The sequence below is a fragment of the Schistocerca nitens genome, chromosome 1 (genome assembly GCF_023898315.1).
Source record: "Schistocerca nitens isolate TAMUIC-IGC-003100 chromosome 1, iqSchNite1.1, whole genome shotgun sequence".
Classification (NCBI taxonomy): Eukaryota; Metazoa; Arthropoda; class Insecta; order Orthoptera; family Acrididae; genus Schistocerca; species Schistocerca nitens.
In genome coordinates this window covers 550,104,812-550,128,913 of record NC_064614.1, presented here as the reverse complement: position 1 = coordinate 550,128,913, position 24,102 = coordinate 550,104,812, and the positions used below count along the sequence as shown (strand labels likewise).

The following is a 24,102-nucleotide window of genomic DNA, read 5'->3' as shown; positions in this document are numbered from 1 at the left end:
GGCAGCAATTTAATCTGTCTTATGTACCTACCTAACCTTACCCTCGGAAATCGTAAGATATTAGGAAATAACGACCAAATATTTATGAGAAGCACAAACAGGAATGCCATTGCTGGTCGTTTCATCCAGAGGAATTTCATCCTTCATTTCAGAAGTCACAAAATCGAAGAAATTCATTCCTGAGAGAGTGCATAAATTTGTGTGTGTGTTTTATATATAAATAACATAGCATATTGTAGAACATACTACTATTACATAAATAAAAAAGTTCCAGCATGCGTTAAATGCACAAAAATATCAGTACACAGTAGGACGGGAACATTCACTCTAACTGCTCGTAATTTAGAAACCTTGAATATTACCGCCAAGCCGGATTCGCAAATGCAACAAAAGTGTCGTCACAACTAGTGGCATAGTGCAGTTGCATGGGCGAACTCCCAGATTTTAGCGGCACAACTTAAGTGACTCCACTTCGTTATACTTCGTTGCGCCACTTTCCTTCCCTCACTGCGCCCTGGCGACAGTATTTCGAAACACAAGCATTCAGTAGCAGTTATCGTGGAGTAATTGCTGCTGCCCTCCATTCGATTTCAGTATGTTTTCATTTTATTACTGAAGAAAGTGAAAACAATGATCGACTGGTGCACTTTCGCGGCTTCTGGAAGTACATGAACTTTGTGATTTGTGAGACGGAAAATTGTATAAATTGTGGTTTATATTGTGCAGGAAATAGCTCCAGAGTGTTATGTGGCAGTTGTTAAACTTGTCGGCTTCAGCTAAACTGGTGGCTGTCCAACCTTTGCTTAACGTGATTCAGAAGATGGTGGTGGTGGTGGTGGTGGTGGTTAGTGTTTAACGTCCCGTCGACAACGAGGTCATTAGAGACGGAGCGCAAGCTCGGGTTAGGGAAGGATTGGGAAGGAAATCGGCCGTGCCCTTTCAAAGGAACCATCCCGGCATTTGCCTGAAACGATTTAGGGAAATCACGGAAAACCTAAATCAGGATGGCCGGAGACGGGATTGAACCGTCGTCCTCCCGAATGCGAGTCCAGTGTGCTAACCACTGCGCCACCTCGCTCGGTTGATTCAGAAGAATAAAGACCTTCAGTTCAGCAACAATAACTTTATTGCGAGCGCGTATCTGACGACGCCCGGCAAGCATGGACTGATCGGAGCTACAAAATTTGCTTCCGGCCTCTACAGAAGGATCCTTAATCCTCGGAAAACTTTCGTAGTTATTGGAGAGAAAACAGTACTCGTCCACACAAGCCAGGAGGCACGGAACTACCAATTAACTCATAAAACAAGGAATAATAATAATAAACAGAACTTATATAAAAGCTAGACAACACAGCGCCTCTAGAGGTTGGGCGCGGAACTACAAAGACGTCGTATACAGTAATTACGACCGCACAGCCCTGCACTGACACACGCGCACACACCACACATACACACACCGGCGAGCTTGAATTAGCGCGCGGCAAGCGTCGCTACATGAGCCCCCCGGGCGGAAGCGGAGCGTCGGCGTCGAGATACCGCGTCGGAAAGTGCACCCGACGTCCAGAACGGGTCGTCCGCGTCGGAGGAGGAGAAACAGCGTCAGGAGGCGGATGTTGTGCTGCGTTGGGCGGCGGACGTTGAAGAGCCGGCGCCGGAGATGAGGCGTCAGTGTCTGGAACAGCGGTAGGTGGATGCCTACGACGAGGTGCCGCTAGTGAGGTGTCAGGAAAAACATACGCAGGTTTAACTCGATTCAACGCAACAGTTGTGGTTTTGCCGTTCACTAGGATATCCATCGTGTGGGCACTGCACCGTAGCACTTCATATGGACCAGAATAAGGAGCTTGTAGAGGCGGTTTAACGGCCTCAGTGCGGAGCATGACGTGACGACATTGTTCCAGGTCCTGGTGCCCGAAAGTGGGCGGCTTGCAATGACGTGTGGCTTTCGGAGGGCGAATCTTCGATACATGGTCCCTCAAGCGTCGCAAGAAATCCGGCTGGCCAGTAGCAACTGTCTCTATGGCATCAGCGTCTACAAAGTCACCAGGAAGGCGCAGTGTTTCTCCATAAACCAGTTCTGCCGCTGACAACCCCAGGTCTGGTTTGAAAGTCGTCTGTAAGCCTAACAAGACCACTGGTAGTGCGGTTGTCCAGGTTTCTTCGTGGCACATCAGCGCGGCCTTCAAACAATGGTGCCAGCGTTCGATCATTCCGTTGCTTGCTGCGTGATAACTTGTGGTCTTATGGTGGGTGTAACCACAGAACTTGGCCAGCTGTGAGAACAGGTCTGATTCAAATTGCCATCCGCGGTCTGTGGTAATATGTAGTGGTCACCCAAATCTTGCCGACCAAGTCATTGCAAAAGCGGAAGCTAATGTGTCTGCTGTGAAATTATCTACCGGCACTGCCTTCAGCCAACGTGTAAAACGGTCGATCATTGTAAACAGATATCTTTGTCCGTTCGAAGGTGGAAGTGGTCCGACTACATCCAAATGAACGTGGGCAAAGCGGGCGGTGGTATCAGAAAATCGCCGATCGGTGCGTGTACATGGCGGTTAATCTTGCAGCGTTGGCACTGAAGACAAGATCGGACCCACTCGCGGCAGTCTTTTTGTATGCCCTGCCGCATGAAACGTTGCGATACTAGGCGGAATGTCGGGCGTACCCCTGGATGGCACAATCCATGTACTGTATCAAAGGCTTGTCTTCTAAAAGCCGGCGTCAGAAAGGGACGAGGTCGGCCGCGAGAAACGTCGCAGTATAGCTGTGTGTCTTCCCCCGGAACATCAACGAGTTTCAGTTGCAATGCGGAAGCCGTATCTTTAACATAGGCAAGGAGTTCTTCGTCGTCCCTTTGTGCCTGTGCCAGTGCAGGAAAGTCTATGGTACTGGAAACACTGCTGATCCGTGATAGGCAATCCGCAACAATGTTGTCGATCCCAGAAATATGTCTAATGTCGGTAGTAAACTGGGCCACGAACTCAAGGTGATGAAATTGACAGGGGGAGCAGTTGACACTATTCCGACGGAAGGCGAACGTGAGTGGCTTGTGGTCTGTATATATCGTGAAAGTTCGCGCTTCCACTTGGGGGCGGAAATATTTCACTGCTCGGTATACCGCCAGGAGCTCACGGTCATATGTACTCCATTTTCTCTGTGCAGGCGAAAGCTTGTGAGAATAATACGCCAGTGGCTGCCATGCGTTGTCCGACCATTGTTGTAACTCGGCTCCGATCGCCGTCTGGCTCGCGTGTACGACAATTGCTAATGGCGCGTCGAGCCGTGGGTGTGCGAGACGCGCCGCATCGGCCATACTCGTCTTTGTTGCCTCGAACGCAGAACACATGTCCTCTGTCCACTGTAACAGAGACTTGCTATTTACTTTAGGGCCTGATAATGCCGCCGTCAAAGGTTCCTGCAGCTCCGCAGCGTGGGGAGGGTGTCGTCGATAAAAATTGAGCATCCCCAAAAAACGACGTAATTCTTTGATCGTAGTTGGTCGGGGTAGCTGCAATATAGCGTCCACTTTCTCGGACAGAGGAAGAGAGCCTTCAGCAGAAATCTTATGGCAAAGAAATGTCACCTCTGTCTGCCCAAAAACACACTTGTCCACGTTCAAGACGACACCGTAACTCTCCAATCTCTCGAAAATCTCTCGCAGATGTTGTCAGTGTTATTCATGGACAGCAGAGAACACTAACACATCGTCCAGGTAGGCGAAACAAAACGGCAGCCCTTGGAGAACCGAGGCTATAAACCTTTGCCAGGTCTGAGCGGCATTGCGTAAACCGAAAGTCATAAATTTGCTTTCAAATAAACCGAAAGGCGTTATTATTGCACTCTTTGGAATGTCGTCATTGGCCACCGGAGTCTGTGTATACGCTTTAGCGCAGTCCAGAACTGTGAACACCGTGGCATCATGTAAAGCGTGATTATAATCCCTCAGTAACGGAACGGGATATCTGTCCGGCACTGTTCGCGCGTTAAGCGCACAGTAGTCACCGCATGGGCGCCAAGCTCCACCCTTCTTCGGAACAAGATGTAATGCGGAAGACCACGGGCTCTTAGATGGCCGCATTATGCCCTCGCGAATCATGGCGTCAAATTCTGCCTTCGCTATCGACAATCGGTCCGGAGCGAGACGCCTAGGTCGACATGCTACTGGAGGACCATCAGTCGTTTGAATGTGATGCACCGTGTCAGGTGGTATGAACCTGGGAGCGCCGGTAGGCCTGGTCAAGTTCGGATAGTTAAGCAGTAATTCAGTGTACTCACCCTCCGTAGCATGGGCCAACTTGGCACTGTGCGTTGCGGTGTTGCGACGGAAACACGTGACTGCTAAGCCAGTGAAGCTGGAGGTCACCCCCGACGATCGCCTCCGTGACGTCAGCTACTGAAATTCCACTCGTACGGGCGACGTAGGCCGAGATTAAGCTCCATCCTGTGTGTGCCATATGTTACGATGGAAGAATTGTTGGCAGCCGTCAGACGGAAGGCAGTTTGCTGCCGGCAACGATGTATGGCTGTTCGTGGTATGATACTCAGGTCTGACCCAGTGTCAATTAAAAACTTTATGCCGGAACTCCTATCGGTAACGAACAGGCGCTTGGAGGATAACTGGCAGTCGGTTGCGCCTATTGTCGACCGCCGGTGGTGTTTGGGTGCGAGCATGGCGATGTGCACTTCCTTGCCTTATCGCCGAATCGTCGGTGGTACCAGCACAACGGCACCTCGCCTTGCGGAGTGGTAGTACCGCCGGAAGATCTGCTTCTCGAACACCGCCGTCTGTATCGGCTTCTTCTATTGTTGTCGTCGTCACGTGCCAGCAGCTCAACCTTGGCCGCGAGTGAATCATGGTCGGCCCGTGCTACAGACGCGGTACTGTTTGTACTGTTGTCCAACGCCGCGACTGCGCTGACCTGAACCGGTGTTATCGCGTCCTGAATCCGGTCTGCTAGCTGCGCCACGTCATACAGCGGCATGACCGTTTGTGAGGCGATTATGGCTTTTATTTGCGGCGGCAACCTACTGCTCCACAGCGTTCTGAGCAAATTGTCTGCGTAGATGTCTCAGGTATTGAGAAGGCTTCCTGTCGCCAATTTCTTCCTGTGTCAGAACCTGACGTATCCGGTCCTCTTGTTACGCGGCCACCCGTCGAACCAACTCTGATTTTAGCCTGGCATAAGCTCCAGTATCGGGCGGTGCTGTGATTATGTCCTGCACCTCAGATGCGTAACGTTGGTCGAGCTGGCTCACATTCAGCGCAAATTTAGTTGCTTCGACAGTTATTCCAGCGCAGCCAAAACTTGCCTCTGACTGCGCGAACCAGAGTACCGGGTTGTCGGGCCAGAACGGCGGCAAACGGACTGCAATCCTGGAGACGGCCTGCTGTTCGGTCATTATGTACTCGTTACTTACGTAGCTCACGCCTGCTTCTTCTTAATCACGTCGGTTTCTGCTGGATCACGTCGGGGTCACCACTTGTCGGGTTCAGCTAAACTGGTGGCTGTCCAACCTTTGCTTAACGTGATTCAGAAGAATAAAGACCTTCAGTTCAGCAACAATAACTTTATTACGAGCGCGTATCTGACAACGCCCGGCATGCATGGACTGATCGGAGTTACAAAATTTGCGTCCGGCCTCTACAGAAGGATCCTTAATCCAGGGAAAACTTCCGTAGTTATTGGAGAGAAAACAGTACTCGTCCACACAAGCCAGGAGGCACGGAACTACCAATTAACTCAAAAAAAAAAACAAGGAATAATAATAATAATAAACAGAACTTATATAAAAGCTAGAAAACACAGCGCCTCTAGAGGTTGGGTGCGGAACTACACAGACGTCGTATACAGTAATTACAACCGCACAGCCTTGCACTCTTTTTATTCTATGTTCCTTGCTTGCACTGACACAAGCACACACACCACACATACACACACCGGCGAGCTTGAATTAGCGTTCGGCAGCGTCGCTACAAACTAAACATTAGTTATTCGAAATGCTTGCAGAAACAAATAGAATAAGATTCTGTAATCTTGAAAGAGTGGCATGTCTGCAATGATATTTGCATTGCAGCTGTCCATTAGTTTGCCATTGCAGACAAGGTTTTCGTGTCCGAGTGTTAATTCTGTTATAAATGTGTTTGTAGCCCTTGATTTATCCGTGTGCGAAATGTATTTTCGGATTCAACATTTGGGTTTCGTCTTCCTTGTACTTACCTCTTGTCACAGCTCTAATGCCACAACGTTCACTATAAAATTCATACCCTCCCACATGATTTCAACTGACGCTATATTGTAAGTTGTGCAACTATGTAAAATTTGTGGCATCATGTGTGAACGGTAGCGGACAATGGAACTACAGAAAGCCACAATCTGTAGCGCTACACTAGTTGCGCTACCTCTGATACTTAGTGTTGTTCATCTTGCAGTGGCTTGTGTCGCTGATGTGTCATTATTGATATGTAATTATAAGAAATCGAGCCAAGCTTGACTTTTGTGAATAATATCCAGTGTACTGTTGCCTTGAAACAGTTTACAAGTCTTTCTGCGAAACATGACAAAAGAAATTCGTCAAATGAATATGGCGCCTGTTTCATGGTCGCACCGTGTACACATCATTTTGACCTTACTTTCTAATAATCCGAGCGTGACGCTTGCTTTCCACGCTATAGAACCTCTTGCTGCTGAAACTCTTTGGACTTGGAGCCGCTCGTACTGGTTGGACAATAGCATACGCAGAACTCTGCAGCTTACATGTCTTTGGTGCAATAATAAAAACGTGTGTTCGTGTAGTGGACGTTGCGTGTGGGCTGTGGAGGTTATGTTGTGATCGCGTTGCAGTGTTTAACAAGTTTAAATCCTTAATCAACTGTCAACATGCCTTTGCCAGAGAAAGTTTTGATGCGTAAGATAAAAAAGCGTGAGAAGAGGAAGCTTAAACTTCTGCAGACGAAGGCACAGGACACCGAAGAAAGTAAGGCGTCGTATTTACATCCAGCTCGTGTTTGTTGTTTATGTGCATTTCAAGTTAGGAACTAATTGAAAAGTAAAATATGTTTTAGTACTATGATGTATATTTAATTTTCATGCTGTGTGCATCAGTTAACAATTTTTGACATTTGTTGACTGAAAGGTAGTATACACTAGTAGAAATACCACACTTACCTCATATTATGTATTGAACGTACTGTCTACGTGTAACTTTACAGTCAGTCTGCGGATTAGTACGTTTGCGTCATTCAAGACACCTAATCTTTACTGTATTGTACCCGAAATTATTGTAAAATCAAACGTGTAAATATTGACATGCCGTTTACTGTAAAGTGAAGTACAGTTCCGAATATCATCGGGGAAATAAACATGTACGACCCTCATGTTCTCCATTATATCTGCTACTGGTGAAGTGACTGATAGAAACTACAGTTGTTTGTGAACATGGTTTTATGTGATGTGTGTAATAAGGTGAAGGAGTGTGTACAAGAGAGTTTTATATTTGTTGCTTGATGTTCACATCTTACATGATCAAGCCTGCTGAGAAAACTATAGTTGTGTAATTACTATTTCAGGCATAGATGAAAGTGCAGAAGATACGTTGCCCACGCTTGTGACAAAAGAATCTCTTCAGAATGATACAGCCAAAAGGAAACACGAAAACGATGAAGAATCCAATAAACGTAAGTATTCAACAAGTAGTTTTTTGCATGATACCGAAAGTGTCTATTTCACGGTTTAGTACACTCCATCAGTGAAAAACATGACTATGTACTGACCTTTTACATTATCGTCTTAAGCTACTTTAGGACGATTTGAGTCTGCGTTATCACTGTGGTAACTTGGGTTTATTTGACTGTGGGTAGTAATGTCTGTAATGTGGATTTGGAAGTGTTTTCAGTGAGTTGTTACCTCTTTTTTTCTGTTGTTTATATGTTTGGTCTGGGTAGTTTGGAGGCTTTTGTTGCTAGGTTTTATATTTCTTGTATTTCAGTTTGATTTTAATTGCTCTAGTGAATACGGGGTTTTTAGTTTTGGAGTTATTGGGGTTATGGTTTCAGTGGTGTTTTGTGGTTGTGTTTTTTGTTATTTGTGCATTGTCATTAGGTGTTGAGAGCTGCTTGTATGCAATATTGGTCAAGGGAAATGTCTGATTCCACTTTTCAGAATGAAGGTGCCAATTTCTTGGTATTGAGGGCTTTGTTTGAGCTATATTGGTCGAAGGAAATGGCAGATTATACTTTTTGGAATTGCTGTTATTGATTTTTCGGTAATGTGGGCTTTGTTTGAGCTATAGGCCTACTGGTAGAGTGAAGTGTTCGATTGATGTGAGGTTTTGTATTGTTGTATATTAAGCATGTCTCCACTGTCAACCCCCTATTTTCGTAGTTATCTGGTTAGTTCCGTTTTATTGTTGAAGTGAGACATTCTTGTTTCATTTTTATTTTTGTTGAAGTTTGTTGGAATGGTATGTAGTGATATCATCATCAACATTTTGTATGACCTGGAAGTAGGCATTTCGGAAATACGGAAGCGTCCGATCCCGCCCGTCTGCTTTGACCCATGACGTCACAAATATGGCGGAAACGACCATAAACCACGATTCCAATATGGCGCATATAAAGTCATTACGTACACATTATGAGGACGAAAATACATCGAAAAACAAACACACACACTTTCCACAAAACGCCTAATGACACTAACGGGACAAGCGCGGGAAATGGGTTGTTTTTGGGTGGAGGCAAACAAAATATAAACAAATTTAGACACCCACCCCATATAAAACCACCCAAAAGACGAAAAAAACCGACATCACAAAACTCCCCAAATCTCTAAACACAATATCATCTGGAATCGGACACTTCCCTTGACCTATATAGCTCAACAACAGCTCCCGATCCCATAAATTAGGATCAAACACTTCCCTTGGCCTATATAGCTCAACAGCAGCTCCCGATCCCATAAATTAGGATCAAACACTTCCATGGCCTATATAGCTCAAAAACACAGCCACACATTGGGATCGAACACTTACCTTGACCTGCGCACTGTTACTTTTATCCGTCATATCCATTCCTGAACAAAAACAACAACCGATTAATTTTACTAAAATTACCACACGATGTACAGCGAACAACACTAAATTAACCTTCACACAAAATCGTTAAAACTCACTGATACGAACTCCACTACAAACACAGCCGACACTCGAACAATTCTGGATAATGAGCAAAAGCAAACTGAGCCTGTTACACCACACAAACGAAAACCGTGAACATACCACCAGAGAGCACAACAAACCACAACACGACAACATCTACAAACACGCCACACTCGGGGCACGGTGTACGGGTCTGCAAGACCCACTTATTTGAAGCTGTTGGATGTGGTGCACCATGAGGGGATTCGGTTGGCCACTGGGGCGTTCAGAACCAGCCCCATACCGAGCCTCTGTGCAGAGGCAGGTGAACCGCCACTTCACCTCCGGCGGCGTCTACTAATGGTGCGCCAGGCCTATCAAACATTATCCACACCATACACACCTGCATACCACACTGTTGCTCGGCCTCCACTGGAAAGGCTTTTTCGCAACCGGCAACGAGCAACAAGGCCCTATGGGATTCGTGCAAAGGATTGCATTTTAGAGATGGGTGTGGCCGGTTTTAATGTTTCACGTCGAGGTTGGAGCAGATATCCACCTTGGCTCCTCCAGAGACCCACACTGATTTTAGATTTGGCAAATTTTAAGAAAGACAGTACATCAGATTTTACTTTCAAATCTTTGTTTTTTAACATTTTAGACAGGCATCATGATTTTACAGTAGTCTACACTGATGGATCCCAACAGGGGGATTTTCTTGGCTGGTCAGTCGTGTTCCCCGACCGTGTCATCAGGATTCGCCTTCCCCAGGAATACACTGTTTTTCCGCAGAACTTCATGCGATCCTGAAGGCATTGGAGCAGATACGGTTTACTCAGGGCAAACACTTCCTCATTTGTTCTGACTCACTGAGCGCATTACAGTCACTGCAGAACCTGTACCCAGCGGAGAAGTTGGAACAGCTGATTTACGACCAACTGTACATCCTCCAACGACAGGGCAAGCAAGTGTCCTTTTGCTGGGTGCCAGGGCATGTGGGCATACGGGGAAATGAACAAGCTGACAGAGCTGCCAAGGACGCCTGCAGGTTACCGGAGGTGACGCGATGTTCTATTCCTTTGCAAGGTGTTGTTTCTGTGCTGCGGCGGAAGTATATGCAATTGTGGGAGGAGGAATGGCTGGCGGTGAGGGACAATAAGCTGCGGTTGGTGAAACCCACCGTCCAGCCGTGGTGTTCCTCCTGCCGGTCACCTAGGCGTGACGAAGTGACCCTTACACGTCTTCGCATAGGGCACTGTCCTCTTACGCATGCCTTCTTACTACGGCGCGAGGAACCCCCTCTGTGTGCTGCCTGTGGCGTGCGAATCACTATACGCCACATTTTAGCTGAGTGTGATTTATATTGTTTTGTCAGGGCGGAAGTTAATATTAGTGGGGATCTGCCCTCGATTTTAGCCGATGATGAGGCGAGTGTCAAGAAAGTTTTAAGGTACTGTGATGTTTCTGGGCTTCAGCCAAAAATTTTGGGTTGGAATTTTTAGTGTGTTGCCGAGTGGCTTACCACTCCTTTTTATTCTTGTAATAGGCCTGTTCCAAACATGTGCTATGTGTTTCATTTTAACCCCTTCCCCTCCGTTCTCTTGCAGTTCTCCTCATTATGTGCTGCTTTCCTTTTGCTACTGTTGACGAGCAAACTGCCTCTGTCGACTTTCATCTATAATTTTACTCCTATTTTTGCACTTGCTGCATTTTAGTGACACTCGTCCGTTGTTGTTTCCGTTTGGGCGCTAAAGACTACACTGTTGAGCGCCCATAACACCATATCCATCCACATACTAGGTCAAAGCAGATGGGTGGAATTGGACACTTCCCTAATACCTTTGTTGCTTCAAGTCAAGTATTGCGTCTTCCTGGAAATATATTTGTTCAACTTGAAGTTATTACAGTTAGCATATCTCTCTACTACACCCTATTTTCTATTTAGGGGTAGCCCTGTGATGAACATGGAGACTGTTCCACTCTAAACTTTGCCTATAATGGATTGAGGATGGGATGGCTGTGGGAAGCACAACCGCCATTGTTTGCAGAGCCATGGGTAGCCTGGCCACCTACTGACCTGATAATTCCTCTCACTTTACTCTATTATCGTTGGTCCAACTAATGCCCCAATATGTTTTTAGCCTCCTCACTTTTACTGTTATGCATCTCCTAGCTAGAAGGCATTCTGTATTGTATGACTGCCTTACCTTAGCCTTTAATTGGATTGGGAGGAGGAGGGGGTCAGGTAAAGGTGATGCCTCTGTTGCTACAGATGAGTCCTGGGAGATCCATCGTCTGCTGTGACTGATATATTGTCCTGAACCATGCACTTTCTCTTGTCTTCAAATTGTTCCTCAGCTCTAGCATAAATATTGTTTCGGTGCCCCTTTTGGCCACTCCTATGTAATTTCATAATTGATGAAGTTTCTCGGTGATGTTGCTTCACCAGATGAACCATCTTTTGACTGAGGAGGGACTGATGACTCCCTGTTTAGTCCCCTAATCCCAATAGTCAACCAGTCAAGACTGAGTGCAGCAGAGACAACACAGACTGGCAATGTCTGAGACAGTGTACACTGCCTTGTTTGCAGAGGTAAGGCTGATAGTGGATATTGATCCAAAGTCTTGAACTTCTATTCATTCTACTGCTTTCATCAGCCACTACACCAAGTGTCTTCATGGAGTTTGTTATTAATAACAAGTTTTTAGATGTTCTGTATTTAGCAGTGAATGGTGAACAAAGTAGCAAGAGTGTAAAAATTGGTAACCCACAAACTGCTTTGTAAAGTCCTTTTGTGTGTAGATAAAAATGTCACTTGTGTTCCAATTCTGCTTCCCAGAAATCCAGTCTGTGGAAAATGTTTGCCATTACACCTATCGGGTGTTAATTCACACTGAGTGAGATGGCGCAGTGGTTAGCACACTGGCCTCACATTCAGGAGGACGACAGTTCAAACCCGCGTCCGGCCATCCTGATTTCGGTTTTGCATGATTTCCCTAAATCACTTTAGGCAAATACTGGGATGGTTCCTTTGACAGGGTGCAACCGACTTCCTTTCCCATCCTTCCCTAACCCGGTGAGACCGATGACCTCGCTGTTTGGTCTCTTCCCCCAAATCAACCCAGTCCAACCCCCATTAATTCACTACAAATAAATCAGATTTAGTTATTTAGTACATTAGTACATGTTTGATTTGCTTCTTCTTTATAGCATATAAGTTCAACTCTTTTTTAACATTGTTGACAAACTAAATTTTTTCATTGCAGACGAGAAGAAAAAGAAAAAAAAGAAAAAGAAAATTGAGGAAGAGGAGGAAGATAGTGAAGAACAAGCAGAGAATGCAGATGTAGAGAGAGAATCTGGAAATAAAGCTATGGAGAACGCAGAAAATGATAGCCAGGACATTGGGAAAAAATGTACGTATATTTTGTTGTAAATGTGCAGTGTATTATGTTTTGTGGGTTGTTGAAGTAGAGTGGATAGTTTGTTAGTGCTACCATGTATTACTGAGTAAAAGGGTAGAGTCAGCAGTGAAAGTCAACATTTAATGAGAAAATCATTTGTTCACATTCACATTGGTAGAGAAAATTGAAGAATCTAGAACAATTTGGAAGTTTGTTGGTAATACTGTCTTAAAATTTTCTAGAACTCAAATTGCAAATCTTTGTGGGAGGTGAGAAACAAAGCTGGAACCTGAGTAAGGACAACCAAAGACTCCAGCCACCACAATCAGAATGTGTTTGCAACATATTCACTGGTATGGTCAAGTCTATCCAGTCTGCAGTGTGCTTGTGGAATGTTAAAGTCACAGGCTGATACATATGTCAGAAGAATGAGTAGATGAACTAGTGCGAAATGCATCAAACATGGAATTTTTTAGATTGAATGTTGTATGCAGTATGTGAGTTGCACTAGTCCATATATGGACGGATGTTTCCTCAGCTGTCAGGTGAAATATGTTGTGGATGCAAATAGATTCCCGCACTGTGTTTCTGAATATAAATACAGCTTAGTGTACAAAAAGAAGAGACACAGAACTGTTTATATGAATTCACTAACTATGTAGCAGGTGACACGTCCGTCATCTTTTACCATTGTGGAAGCATCCTGAATGCCTGGGCATGCAAACAATTACACCACGATGAGTTCCGCATGACTTGACAGAAATGCAGAAATGGATACTTTACGACACTGCTCAGATGCACTTGGAGCGCTTTGAGCGTGAAGGAGAGGCTTCCTTATGCCGTATTGTAACACTGGATGAGACATGGGCCACATTGTATGAGCCAAAACTGAAACACCAATCCAACGAATGACGTCATTATGTGTTGCTGCGAAAGTTGAAAGTGCGTCAGAGCCCCAGTATGGTGATTCTCATTAGGACTATGATAATGTTATCCTAACGCATTACGTTTCTCCACAGCAGACCGCCAATGCACAGTATTACAGTTCGTTTTTGGAGCATCACCTGTGACCAGCTTTGCGAAAGTAGAGGTGACACTTTCTGCGCAACCCACTGATCATTTTGCATGACAGTGCACGGGCGCATACAGCGCAAACTGTGGCTGCTCTTTTCGGTCAATGGGACTGGGAAGTACTATACCATCCACCATGCTCCCCGGACTTAAGTTCTTGTGACTTTGATTTGCTTCCGAAGATGAAGGAACCGCTTTGTGGCATTTGCTTCAGAACTGTTCCAGAGATTCGACAGGCAGTAGACCGCTTCATTCGCACCGTCAACAGAACAGGTCTGCTAACGGTATACTACACCTTCCACATCACTGGCAACAGGTTTGACACAATGCTGGTGACTGTTTTGAAGGACAGTATCAGGTGCAAGCATGTAACTCTTTGTATCGGTTGTAAGTAAATAGTTGCCACTATTTAAGTTCCAACCCTCGTACATGGAATTCAGTAAACACCTGGTTTTGGGCCCCAACTCATCTTTTGTTGTACCTAATTGGGCAAGTGTTTTTGGAGGTGGACGGAAAACACATTTAATGTTACATCAAGCCAGGACTGTGGCAATTTTGCCGTCTTATGGCTGATATGCCGTTATCATTGTGTGCAGGGGACTCCATGAAGTACGAAGAAACAGACCTCGCCGTTTTGGGGCTGTGTTCTGGAGGAGGCTATTGAAGTGCAAGTGGCTGATGGGATTATCAACAGAGACACTGGGTTCACTCTCAGCAATGCTTGGCACCCACCATTCAGCCAACTAAAACTATAGCATTGGCTGAGTGTGACTTCCGCACGTCACAGGCCACAGGATTGCTGAGGGAACAGAGTTGGCGCTCAGCATCCAGTGGCACTACCTCCCTCCTCTCTCCCCCCCCCCCCCATCTCCCCACCCAACCACTGCTGCCGCCGCCCCCACCACCATACATACATTCCACCTGTCGCAGTGTGCAACTGGCAGTGGAGGAAAGGTTGGGGGGGGGGGGGGGTGATAAAAGTAGAAAGGAGGTGGGATGTAGCAAAGACATTGAGTCTACAGATATAACCTGAAGCTGATGGTGAGGTACACTGTCAAAATATTGTTACAAAAACAACTGCACCTGGCTGGACCCTGACAACTGCACAAACAGTTGATTCATGGGGCAAGTCTGAGATCATACAAATGAGGAGGTGCTCGGCAAATCAGTGAGGAAAGAGGTATGTGGAAAAAGCCGACAGGAAGAAGGGAAAGAGTGATAGAAAATGTACTAAGACATCAGGGAATAACTTCCTTGGTTCTAGAAATGGAACTGTGGAGAGTAGAAACTGTAGGAGGAGATAGAGATTGGAATATATATAACAAACAGTCGCGGCCGTCAAATATAAGTGCTACTCAGAGATGAAGAGATTGGCACAAGAATAGAGGTTGTAGTAGAGTGAATCAGACCAGTCTGGTGGCTGATGTGGGGGAAAAAAATTGTAGTAAGCATTTGTGTAAGATCCGAAGCAATGAGGTGACAGGATCAAAATCCAGCTGATCACTTGTCAGAGCATTCACAGCAAAGTTCCAGAGTTCGAAACAATCCTAAAAAAAGACAGTGATGCTCATATAAGACTATGTACAGAAATTGGGCTAGAGTCCAAGATTGACAACAGTGAGATTTTTGGGGACAATGGGAGTGTATATTGAAAGGATATACTAATTGGAAATGAAAGTGGTGCATCTGTTGCTGTGCATTAGAAATTCGGACCCACTGAGATAGAAATTGAAACTGAATGGAGATTTATTGGGTAAGATTCAGTGTCAAGAATGAGCATAAACTCATAATTTAATCATCCTATTGACCACAGAACTCACCCCAGATGTAAACAGAAACTTCATAAACAAAGCCTCAACTCACCATTACATGTTTCCCAACCATATTGTCATTATTGGAGGAGACTTTCAACATACAACAATTGATGGTGATCATTTTAATTATGTAAGGGGTGGGTGTGACAAAACATCCTGTGGAAAAATACTAAATATTTTCTCTGAAAACTACTTGGAACAAATAGTGCAAATTCCTACTTGTTGTGGAAATAACTTAGCTAAGAACTGATGGCAATAGGTAGATCATACCTTTTTGATGGAGTCTGCATTGAAATTGGTATCATTAGCCATGTGGCAGTTGTAGAAACAATGATTACTAAAATGCAAAGGGCAACTAAAACAAATAGAAAGATGTAATGTTCAACAAATTAGATAAAGATGCTGTAGTGTCCCATCCCAGTTAGGAACTCTTAAGTTTTGTCTGGACAGAAGCATTTAGAGGTTCTGTGGGTTAAATTTAAATAGTAGTTCACCAAACATTAGAACAGTTCATAATGGAAGGGACTGTTGGAGTTAAACTTTCACTATAAAGAAACTTCCAAAGAAGCGGTGATAACAGCATAATAGATGTGTAAGAAAGCATACAGCTGTAGATGAAGGGAGGCTGAAAGAAATTTGTCTATCAAAACGACTGTGTAAAACCTTCAATGACTAATCGTACCAGACTTTTATCAGAATGTCTCACAAAACCCAAAAGAATCCTGGTCACATGTAAAGGCTGTTGCTGGCACCAAATTTAGTGTCCTGGTACCCATTGATTACACAGAAAAACCATACACTATTGACTGGATTTAAAGAAGGGCAGCATGAAGGATCACAGATTTCTTTCTCTCATGAGAGAGCATCATGGAAATGAATAAAAAGCTGAATTAACAGACGGTCGAAGACTACAGGTAATTATCCTGCAAAAGATTATTTACAAAGTCTCAAGAGCATATGTTCACAGCTTGTGGTCTAGGGGTTAGCATTGCTGCCTGTGGATCACCGGGTCCCGGGTTCAATTCCCGACCTGGTTGGGGATTTTCTCTGCCTGAGGACTGGGTGTTTGTGTTGTCCTCATTATTTCATCATCATCATTCGTGACAATGGCTAGATTGGACTGTGTAAAAAAATTAGACTTTGTAAAAATTGGGACTTTGTTCGGGCGCTGATGATTGAACAGTTGAGTGCTCCGCAAACCAGACATCATCAAGAGCCTATATTGGATGGAGAGTATACAAAAAAATACTTCAGCAACTTACATATTACTCTGCAGTGACTGTGAAGACATGATTAGTACAAAGGCATCAAGCATTTGTTTTCCTCTGCTCTGTACACAGCTGGACCATGAAGAAACCATAAAATATGGTACAATGGTAAGAACCCTCTGGCATGCTTTTCACAGTGGTTTACAGATTATGTACATAGATGTAAATTGGTGTTCAGAGATACTAATCTTAAACCTCAATAAATGCCAGAGATGGACATCGGCTCCACATCTTCTTTTCCATGCACTGACTACAGAATAGAAGGTGCATAAAATGTGAAACTTTAAAAAGGAACAAGGATCCTTTTCTGAAGAACAGTAGCTTTTATCACGTTGACTGACATACTGACATGAGGCAGCCGCTGGCCACAGCACAGTCTCATGCCTGACGCAGAGCACCCACCGGTGGCCACAGCAGAGCCTCACGCCTGAAGCCATGGCCTGGCCTGTCGGTGCAACATACATCACTGTGTGTGGCAGCGGATGGGGTAAAAGTGGCCAATTCTAAGAAAAGTGATGCATGAACTAATCACTTGAATAGTAGACGCTGTTATTACTTAGCACAAATTTTCTGTCTTGCTGTATCACCCTTGCACAATGGTAACACCAGTTTCCTTCCGATAACCAAAGTTAAGCTCTTTCAGGCTGGGCTAGCACTTAGATGAGTGACTGTCCAGGCCTGCTGTGCACTGTTAGCAAGCGGGGTGCACTCAGCCTCTGTGCGGCCAGAGGGAGAAGTAGTGGCTCTGGCCATGCGGAAACTGACAACAGCCAGGAGAGCAGTGTACTGATCACATGCCCCTCTACATCTGCTTCCTTTCGGCTGAGGATGACATGGTGGTTGATCTGTACCAGAGGCCTGTCCGGATGGAATTTAGTTTAGGTTTTATGTATGTACCTTGTGATGATGCAACTTTGCTGAAATCTACATTTGTTCATAGACCATATAGCAATCGTACAAACTGAGTAACGAATTTTGCCTTTGAAACTATATTGTTCCTTGGATTTTATTGAGTGCCATGTAAAAATAAAGAAAAAAGTATTGTACTGGCTGTTGTTGTTGTATAAGGAACTTTTTTGATTATTAATTCTAACAAATGTGTTCTTTCCCTACAGTGCCAGGTTCAGGGATTGCGTTGGAGATACTGAGCAACAGAACATTTGAGTCATTGGCTGATAAGGTCTGTGAGAACACCTTGAAAGCAATTGCAGACATGGGATTCACTACAATGACAGAGATCCAGTCACGAGCAATTCCTCCTCTCTTGGAGGGCAGGGACATGGTTGGTTCAGCTAAAACTGGTTCTGGTAAAACTCTCGCCTTTCTTGTGCCAGCAGTGGAACTAATATACAAATTGCACTTCATGCCCCGGAATGGTAAGAATATGTGACATTTAATATGGTCCAGGTAACATGTAGCAGAGCATTTTCCTTGCTTTTCTTCTTTCAGTTTTCCTCTTTAGTTTTATCCAGTTATTGTTGTTACTATGAGGTAATATAAGTAAAGGTTTCTTCCCCATTAAATTATCACTAACACAGCAAATTGACTATGTACATGGTGACAATTATTGAACTATATGAAATAAAATCATCGTAACTTCTGTATGGTTTGCATTAGGATGTTCAAACTGTATGGTTGGCAACCGGGCATGATGGGAATTGGTATGCACAGTATGTTTATGGTTTAGTAATGAAGCCCACTGTCAATAGGATGGGTTAATCATCAGCAAAATTTGCCCCATTGATGGACTGAGAATCCACATTTCATGATCAAGAAGTCTCTTAACCCCCAGCGGGTGTATGGTGTGTAAGTCCAGCCACAGAATAAATTGTGCAATATTCCTTCATGGCACGGTGACTACCGAACGGTATGAAGGTTTTGGAAGATGATTTCATCCCCATTATCCAAAGTGACCCTGATTTTGACAAGATGTATTTCATACAAGACTGAGCTCGACCCCATCGAAGCAGGAGTGTGTTTGATGTCCTGGAGGAGCACTTTGGGTACCGCATTCTGGTTCTGCAGTGCCCGGAGGCCACTGTCGTTGATTGGTCTCCATATTCTCCAGATCTGAACACTTTTGACTCTTTTTGGTGGGGCTATATTAAAGATGAGGCGTACAGCAATAACGACAAAACCATTGTCGAGCTGAAAACAGCCATACAGGAGATCATCAACAGCATTGAAACTTCCTGGCAGATTAAAACTGTGCGCCCGACCGAGACTCGAACTCGGGACCTTTGCCTTTCGCGGGCAAGTGCTCTACCAACTGAGCTACCGAAGCACGACTCACGCCCGGTACTCACAGCTTTACCTCTGCCAGTATCTCGTCTGGTTCCATCAACAGCATTGATGTTCAGACACTTCAACGGGACATGCAGAATTTTGCTATTCGTCAGTGCCATATCATTGCCAATGATGGCAGGTGTATCAAGCATATTATAACATAAATTTGAATATCTGTAGTGACGTTTATATGTTGAATAAAGTGTGTACATGCCATTTTTTGTAACTAATTTGCGTTTCTTTTCATATAGTTCAATAAGTTTCACCCTGTATGAAGAGCGCATGTAATTAATGAAAGGAATTGCCATTTAATATAAAGCAAAATTATTTTAACAGAGTTGAGCAAACTCATTTAGAAGGGTTGTGATAACAGTGGTAGCCTGAATAATTTGGCTTATCTTTGTTGTTTTCTCTTCGTATAGAGGTACAGAAGAGTTAGACAAGATAGAGACAAAATACAATGCAAGACAATATTGATGATTATACCTTCCTTAATTTTGCTGATTGCTTTGTCCCTTTATTTTAGAATTTTTCCCCTCCATGTGCTATCACTACTCTCTAGCCTGTATTGTCATAGTTGTGATGGTGCTGTAAGCTAACTCTCATCTTCCCATTATGTCATGATCCATCAGCTGTAACATACTGAAACTAGAGTTTTCATGGAACTGTTAAACTGGGTAGTGTCTGTTACTTTTGTCATAAAATAATTATGACTTTCAGAATATGAGGATCTGTACTTCAGCTGGATAGACAAAAAACTTGAGTAGATTTTTTATCTATCTAGTTAAATTATATTGTCAAAAATTGATTGTTTTCATTGTTATAGAATCTGTAATTTCCTATGTTACTGTTGTAAAGAATAATATTCTGGGTTAGCTCTTTATTCACAGCCAAATATTGAATTGTGCAAGAGAAAAGTAATTGTGCGTTTCATACATGTTATTTCATTCTATTTGAAAAGTTTTAAATACAACAACAGCATAATAGTTGCATTTATTCTCTGAGGATATAAAATCATTCATAGAGTAGTGATGTTCACAATTACATTAAAAGAGGGAATAGTCTATTATTGAATCAAATTTTGACCCATAAATGAATAAAGGGTTAGGCCATGAACATCTGTAATAATATATTCACCAAAATACAATGGCATATCCTTCAATAATATAAAATTCTTTGATTGAAATTATTAGCCAAATATCTGGCATGTAGTTACACAGAATGTTGTAGTAAGTGTGTTTATCAATTGTACATTCCATACTACTACGTTTACCATGAATTTGGTCTAAAAAAATTGTAAATAGCAAAGTAACTATATCTACCTATGTTTTCGCTATAGTTTCCTTACAGCTTACTATGTCCAACCCCCAACCCCACAAAAAAATAAGCTTTCGGCCAAAGCCACACACACACACACACACACACACACACACACACACACACACAGCCATGCAAGTAAGCAAGCACACCTCCGACAGAGCTGCTGGAGATGGTGAGCATGTGTGCATTTGGTGTGCTTGCCTGTGTGAGTGAATGTATGTGTCTTCTTTTCTTTTCTGGAGAAGGCCTTGGCCAAAAGCTAAATCTTAACAATCTTTTCATTGTGCCTGTCTGCAACTCTAACGTGTCATCTTTATGGATAATTGCAATCTCTCCTTTTCCTTATATTGTTTATGTTCCAAACTGGAGTTTCCATTGTTTGAGTTTACTAAAAACAACAACAATAGTGCTGCTCCTCTACAAGAGTATCAATGCATTTAAAGAATACAGAGAGGCAGTCTTTCTGCACGGGTGTTAAAGGACATGATTTGGACATTCAAATTACGTATTCAGAATGAGATTTTCACTCTGCAGCGGAGTGTGCGCGAAAGGCAAAGGTCCCGAGTTCGAGTCTCGGTCGGGCACACAGTTTTAATCTCCCAGGAAGTTTCAAATTACGTATTGTCCCAAACTCTATGGCCATCAAGAACACCAGATTTGACTCCATGTGATTTCTGGCTGTGGGATTACCTGAAGTATAGGCTTTATCAATAGGACACTAACACATGCTGGAGGCTGAAGAAAAGCATAGTGAGGAAGGTTGCCAACATCCCACCTGAGATGTTTTGGGCAGCAGTAGAGCAATCTTTAATTTGGTCCAGTGTGTGGTGGCTGTGTATGGTCATCACATTTAGCAAGGTAAGTAACATGGAATGCAAATGTGGTACGCAGTTAGTAAATGTTATCCTTTCATGTGGAAATTAATATGTGCTTCTTTCAATGGTTTATTCGTTAGTTCCCTTCCACATGTCCTTACAAATGTTCCCACAAAGTTCCACTGTCCCACAATTGCTCATTATAATCACCCTGTATCTAAAACTGAGCATTCTGACAACTGTTGAAGATTTCTTGCTGTCACTGAATAATTATCCCCCGTGAAGAGTAATGCATAGGTTCTTTTATCTTCTATTATACCTGGATGTTATTTCCTCTTGTTCTATCTGTAAGTGTGACGATGAACACAATCTTGTTGGTAAGTTCATTATTTGCTGTTTTGTTCTCCTCTTTTTACCATATGTCCATGACTTAGGTGAACCACCCTTTCCTGTTCTGCACAGTATTTTTTCTTATAAACTTTCAAAACAGCATTTTTATAAATCTTCGGAACATCTGCAATTGTTTTGACTACTTTTGTTGGAGGCAGTAGATTCACAAAATTCTCTCTCTTCTTCTTGAAATATACCCGCACCCATCTTTCTAACCACACAAAACATGAACAGATTGCTACATTTTCTGTCTAGCTACCACATTTTTCTGCACACTTCGGTTGCAAGCTTCGTAAAACAAACAAAACAGAAGGCATGACCAAGCACGTTCTGTGTTTGGTTGTTGCTGTAGTAGCACCCCTGTAAACAGGTAGACTTCAATCACTTCGTTATTATGATCCAGCTACTGGGCAATTCAGATGTTAAACCAAAAATAAAATCAATAATGTCAGTTTTCAACTGTGACACTTCCAATGCAAACTGGCAAACATTTGCAATTTAAGTTACAGTGATCACCCAGAACATTATGAACACCTGCCTAATAGCCTGTATGTCCACCTTTGGCACGGATAACAGCAGCAACACATTGTGGCATGGAAGCAATGAGCGCCTGGTAGGTCGCTGGGGAGTTGGCACCACATCTGCACATGTAAGTCACCTAATTCCCGTAAATTCTGGGGAGGGTGTCGATGAGCTCTGATGCCACATTCAATCACATCCAGACGTGTTTGAGCAGTTGCAGATGTGGTGAGTCAGGGGGTGGGGGCAGAACTTCAATTGGAAATCACCACTGTGTTCCTCGAACCACTCCATCACACTCTTGGTTTTGTGACACGGCAAATTATCTTGTTGAAAAATGCCATTGCCGTTGGGAAACCCATTGGACCCACAGAGGCCCACATGAATGTTCCCCAAAGCATAAAGGAGCTGCCACCAGCTAGTCTCTGTCCTGCAGTGCAGGTGTCAAGAAGCTGTTTCCCTGGAACATGACGGATTTGCGCCCTACCATTGGCATGATGAGGAAGGTATTGGGATTCACAAGACCATGCAATGTTCTGCCACTGCCCCAGCATCCAGTGCCGATGGTCATGTGCTCATTTCAGTTGTTGTTGCCGATGTTGTGGTGTTGGCATTGACACATGCATGGGTCATCTGCTGCGGAGGCCCATCATCAGGGAGTGCGGTGCACTTTGTATTCAGACACACTTGTACTCTGCTCAGCACAAGTCTTATGTTAGTTGTGTCAGCTTTCCACGTGTCCTGTTTAGCCAGTCCTGCCCTATGTGTGGTGTCAGACATCTGTAATGAGGGGTGTCCGCCCAACCCCACAACGTCTGGACGTGGTTTTACTTTGATTTCACTGTGTGTTGAAGACACTCAACACAGCACTTCTCGAATACCTGAAAAGTCATGCAGTTTCCAAAATGTTCTTGTAGAGTCTCCAGGCCATCACATTCTGCCCTCCGTCGAACTCTGACATATTGTGCGCCTTCCCCATTCCATAAATGGTCGGCACTCTCGCTGATGCCATGAACCTGCCTGACTAGTAGTCATTCCTCACCAGGTGACACTGCTATTTTCTGGACGGGTTTGTATTGATAGTAGGTTGGTGGTATTAATGTTCTGGCTGATCAGTGTACATTCAAAATTCTCTACATGCAACAGATGAATGGTGGTGGTGGTGGTGGTGGTGGTGGTGGTGGTGGTGGTGGTGGTAGAGGTAGAGAGGGAGAGAGAGAGAGAGAGAGAGAGAGAGAGAGGGGGGGGGTATTTTTTTGTGAGGTTGGGGGGTTGGAGATAGCAAGCTGTAAGGAAACTACAGTGAAAACAAAAGTAGGAATGGCTACTTTGCTATTTACAATTTTTTTAGACCAAATTCATGGTATTGTGGAATGTACAGTTGATAAACACACTTACTAAAGCATTCCTGTGTAACTACTTGCCAGATATTTAGCAATTAATTTCAATCAAAGAATTTTATATTATTGAAGGATACGTCATTGTATTTCATTGTGCCTGTCTGCAACTCACCATGTTATCTTTACAATGAGTAGCAATTTCTTGTTTTCCTGGTATTGCAGTTGTTTTTGATAAAACAGCTTTACAAGTAAAGCCCTGCTCACCTTGTCCAGACCCACATTGAAGGGCTGCAATTGCAGTGCTTATTGATAATGTCGTTAGTTCTTGAACTCGCACAAAGGATTCAGATTCATTTGAGCACACCTTTCATATTGAATGTGCCAACCAAACATAAATCAAGATTATTATAAAAGACAATGCAAGCCCTGTTACTTTTGTTGAGGTATAAAAATAATAGGAAAACAGTATAATTTCGTACAAAGGAATGCATTTTTTAAGTGAGAAGGATTAGTATCCTGTAAAGGAAACTCAGTACTGCACATTAACACGGAGCCTGAGAAAATAGTCAGTACGGACCCACACAGCTGTTGCTGCTAGAGCCATATTGTACGCACACACACACTGGTGAACCAACAAAATTTTGCCCTTCCGTGCTTAGCTGTTCTTTGCTGTCAATCACTTCGTTATTCAGATCCAGGTATAACACATGTATCCACGATGCAGTTACCAAACAGCGGA

The 24,102-nt window shown here is 43.8% G+C and overlaps 1 protein-coding gene and 1 non-coding gene across 2 annotated transcripts in view; one reads left to right on the top strand and one right to left on the bottom strand.

The window, feature by feature from the left end:
• The first annotated feature begins 6,749 nt into the window (after window positions 1–6,749).
• Window positions 6,750–24,102, top strand: part of LOC126254251 (probable ATP-dependent RNA helicase pitchoune) — a 48,809-nt gene continuing 31,456 nt past the window's right edge. The window contains exons 1-4 of the mRNA XM_049955296.1: window positions 6,750–6,975; window positions 7,568–7,675; window positions 12,403–12,552; window positions 17,809–18,069. Of these exons, the coding sequence (XP_049811253.1) occupies window positions 6,879–6,975; window positions 7,568–7,675; window positions 12,403–12,552; window positions 17,809–18,069 (616 nt within the window). The 5' untranslated portion in view covers window positions 6,750–6,878. The remainder of the gene's footprint in view (window positions 6,976–7,567; window positions 7,676–12,402; window positions 12,553–17,808; window positions 18,070–24,102) is intronic.
• Trnas-cga (transfer RNA serine (anticodon CGA)) lies at window positions 18,903–18,977 on the bottom strand. Its single transcript has one exon. It is a non-coding gene; the product is annotated as a tRNA-Ser (tRNA).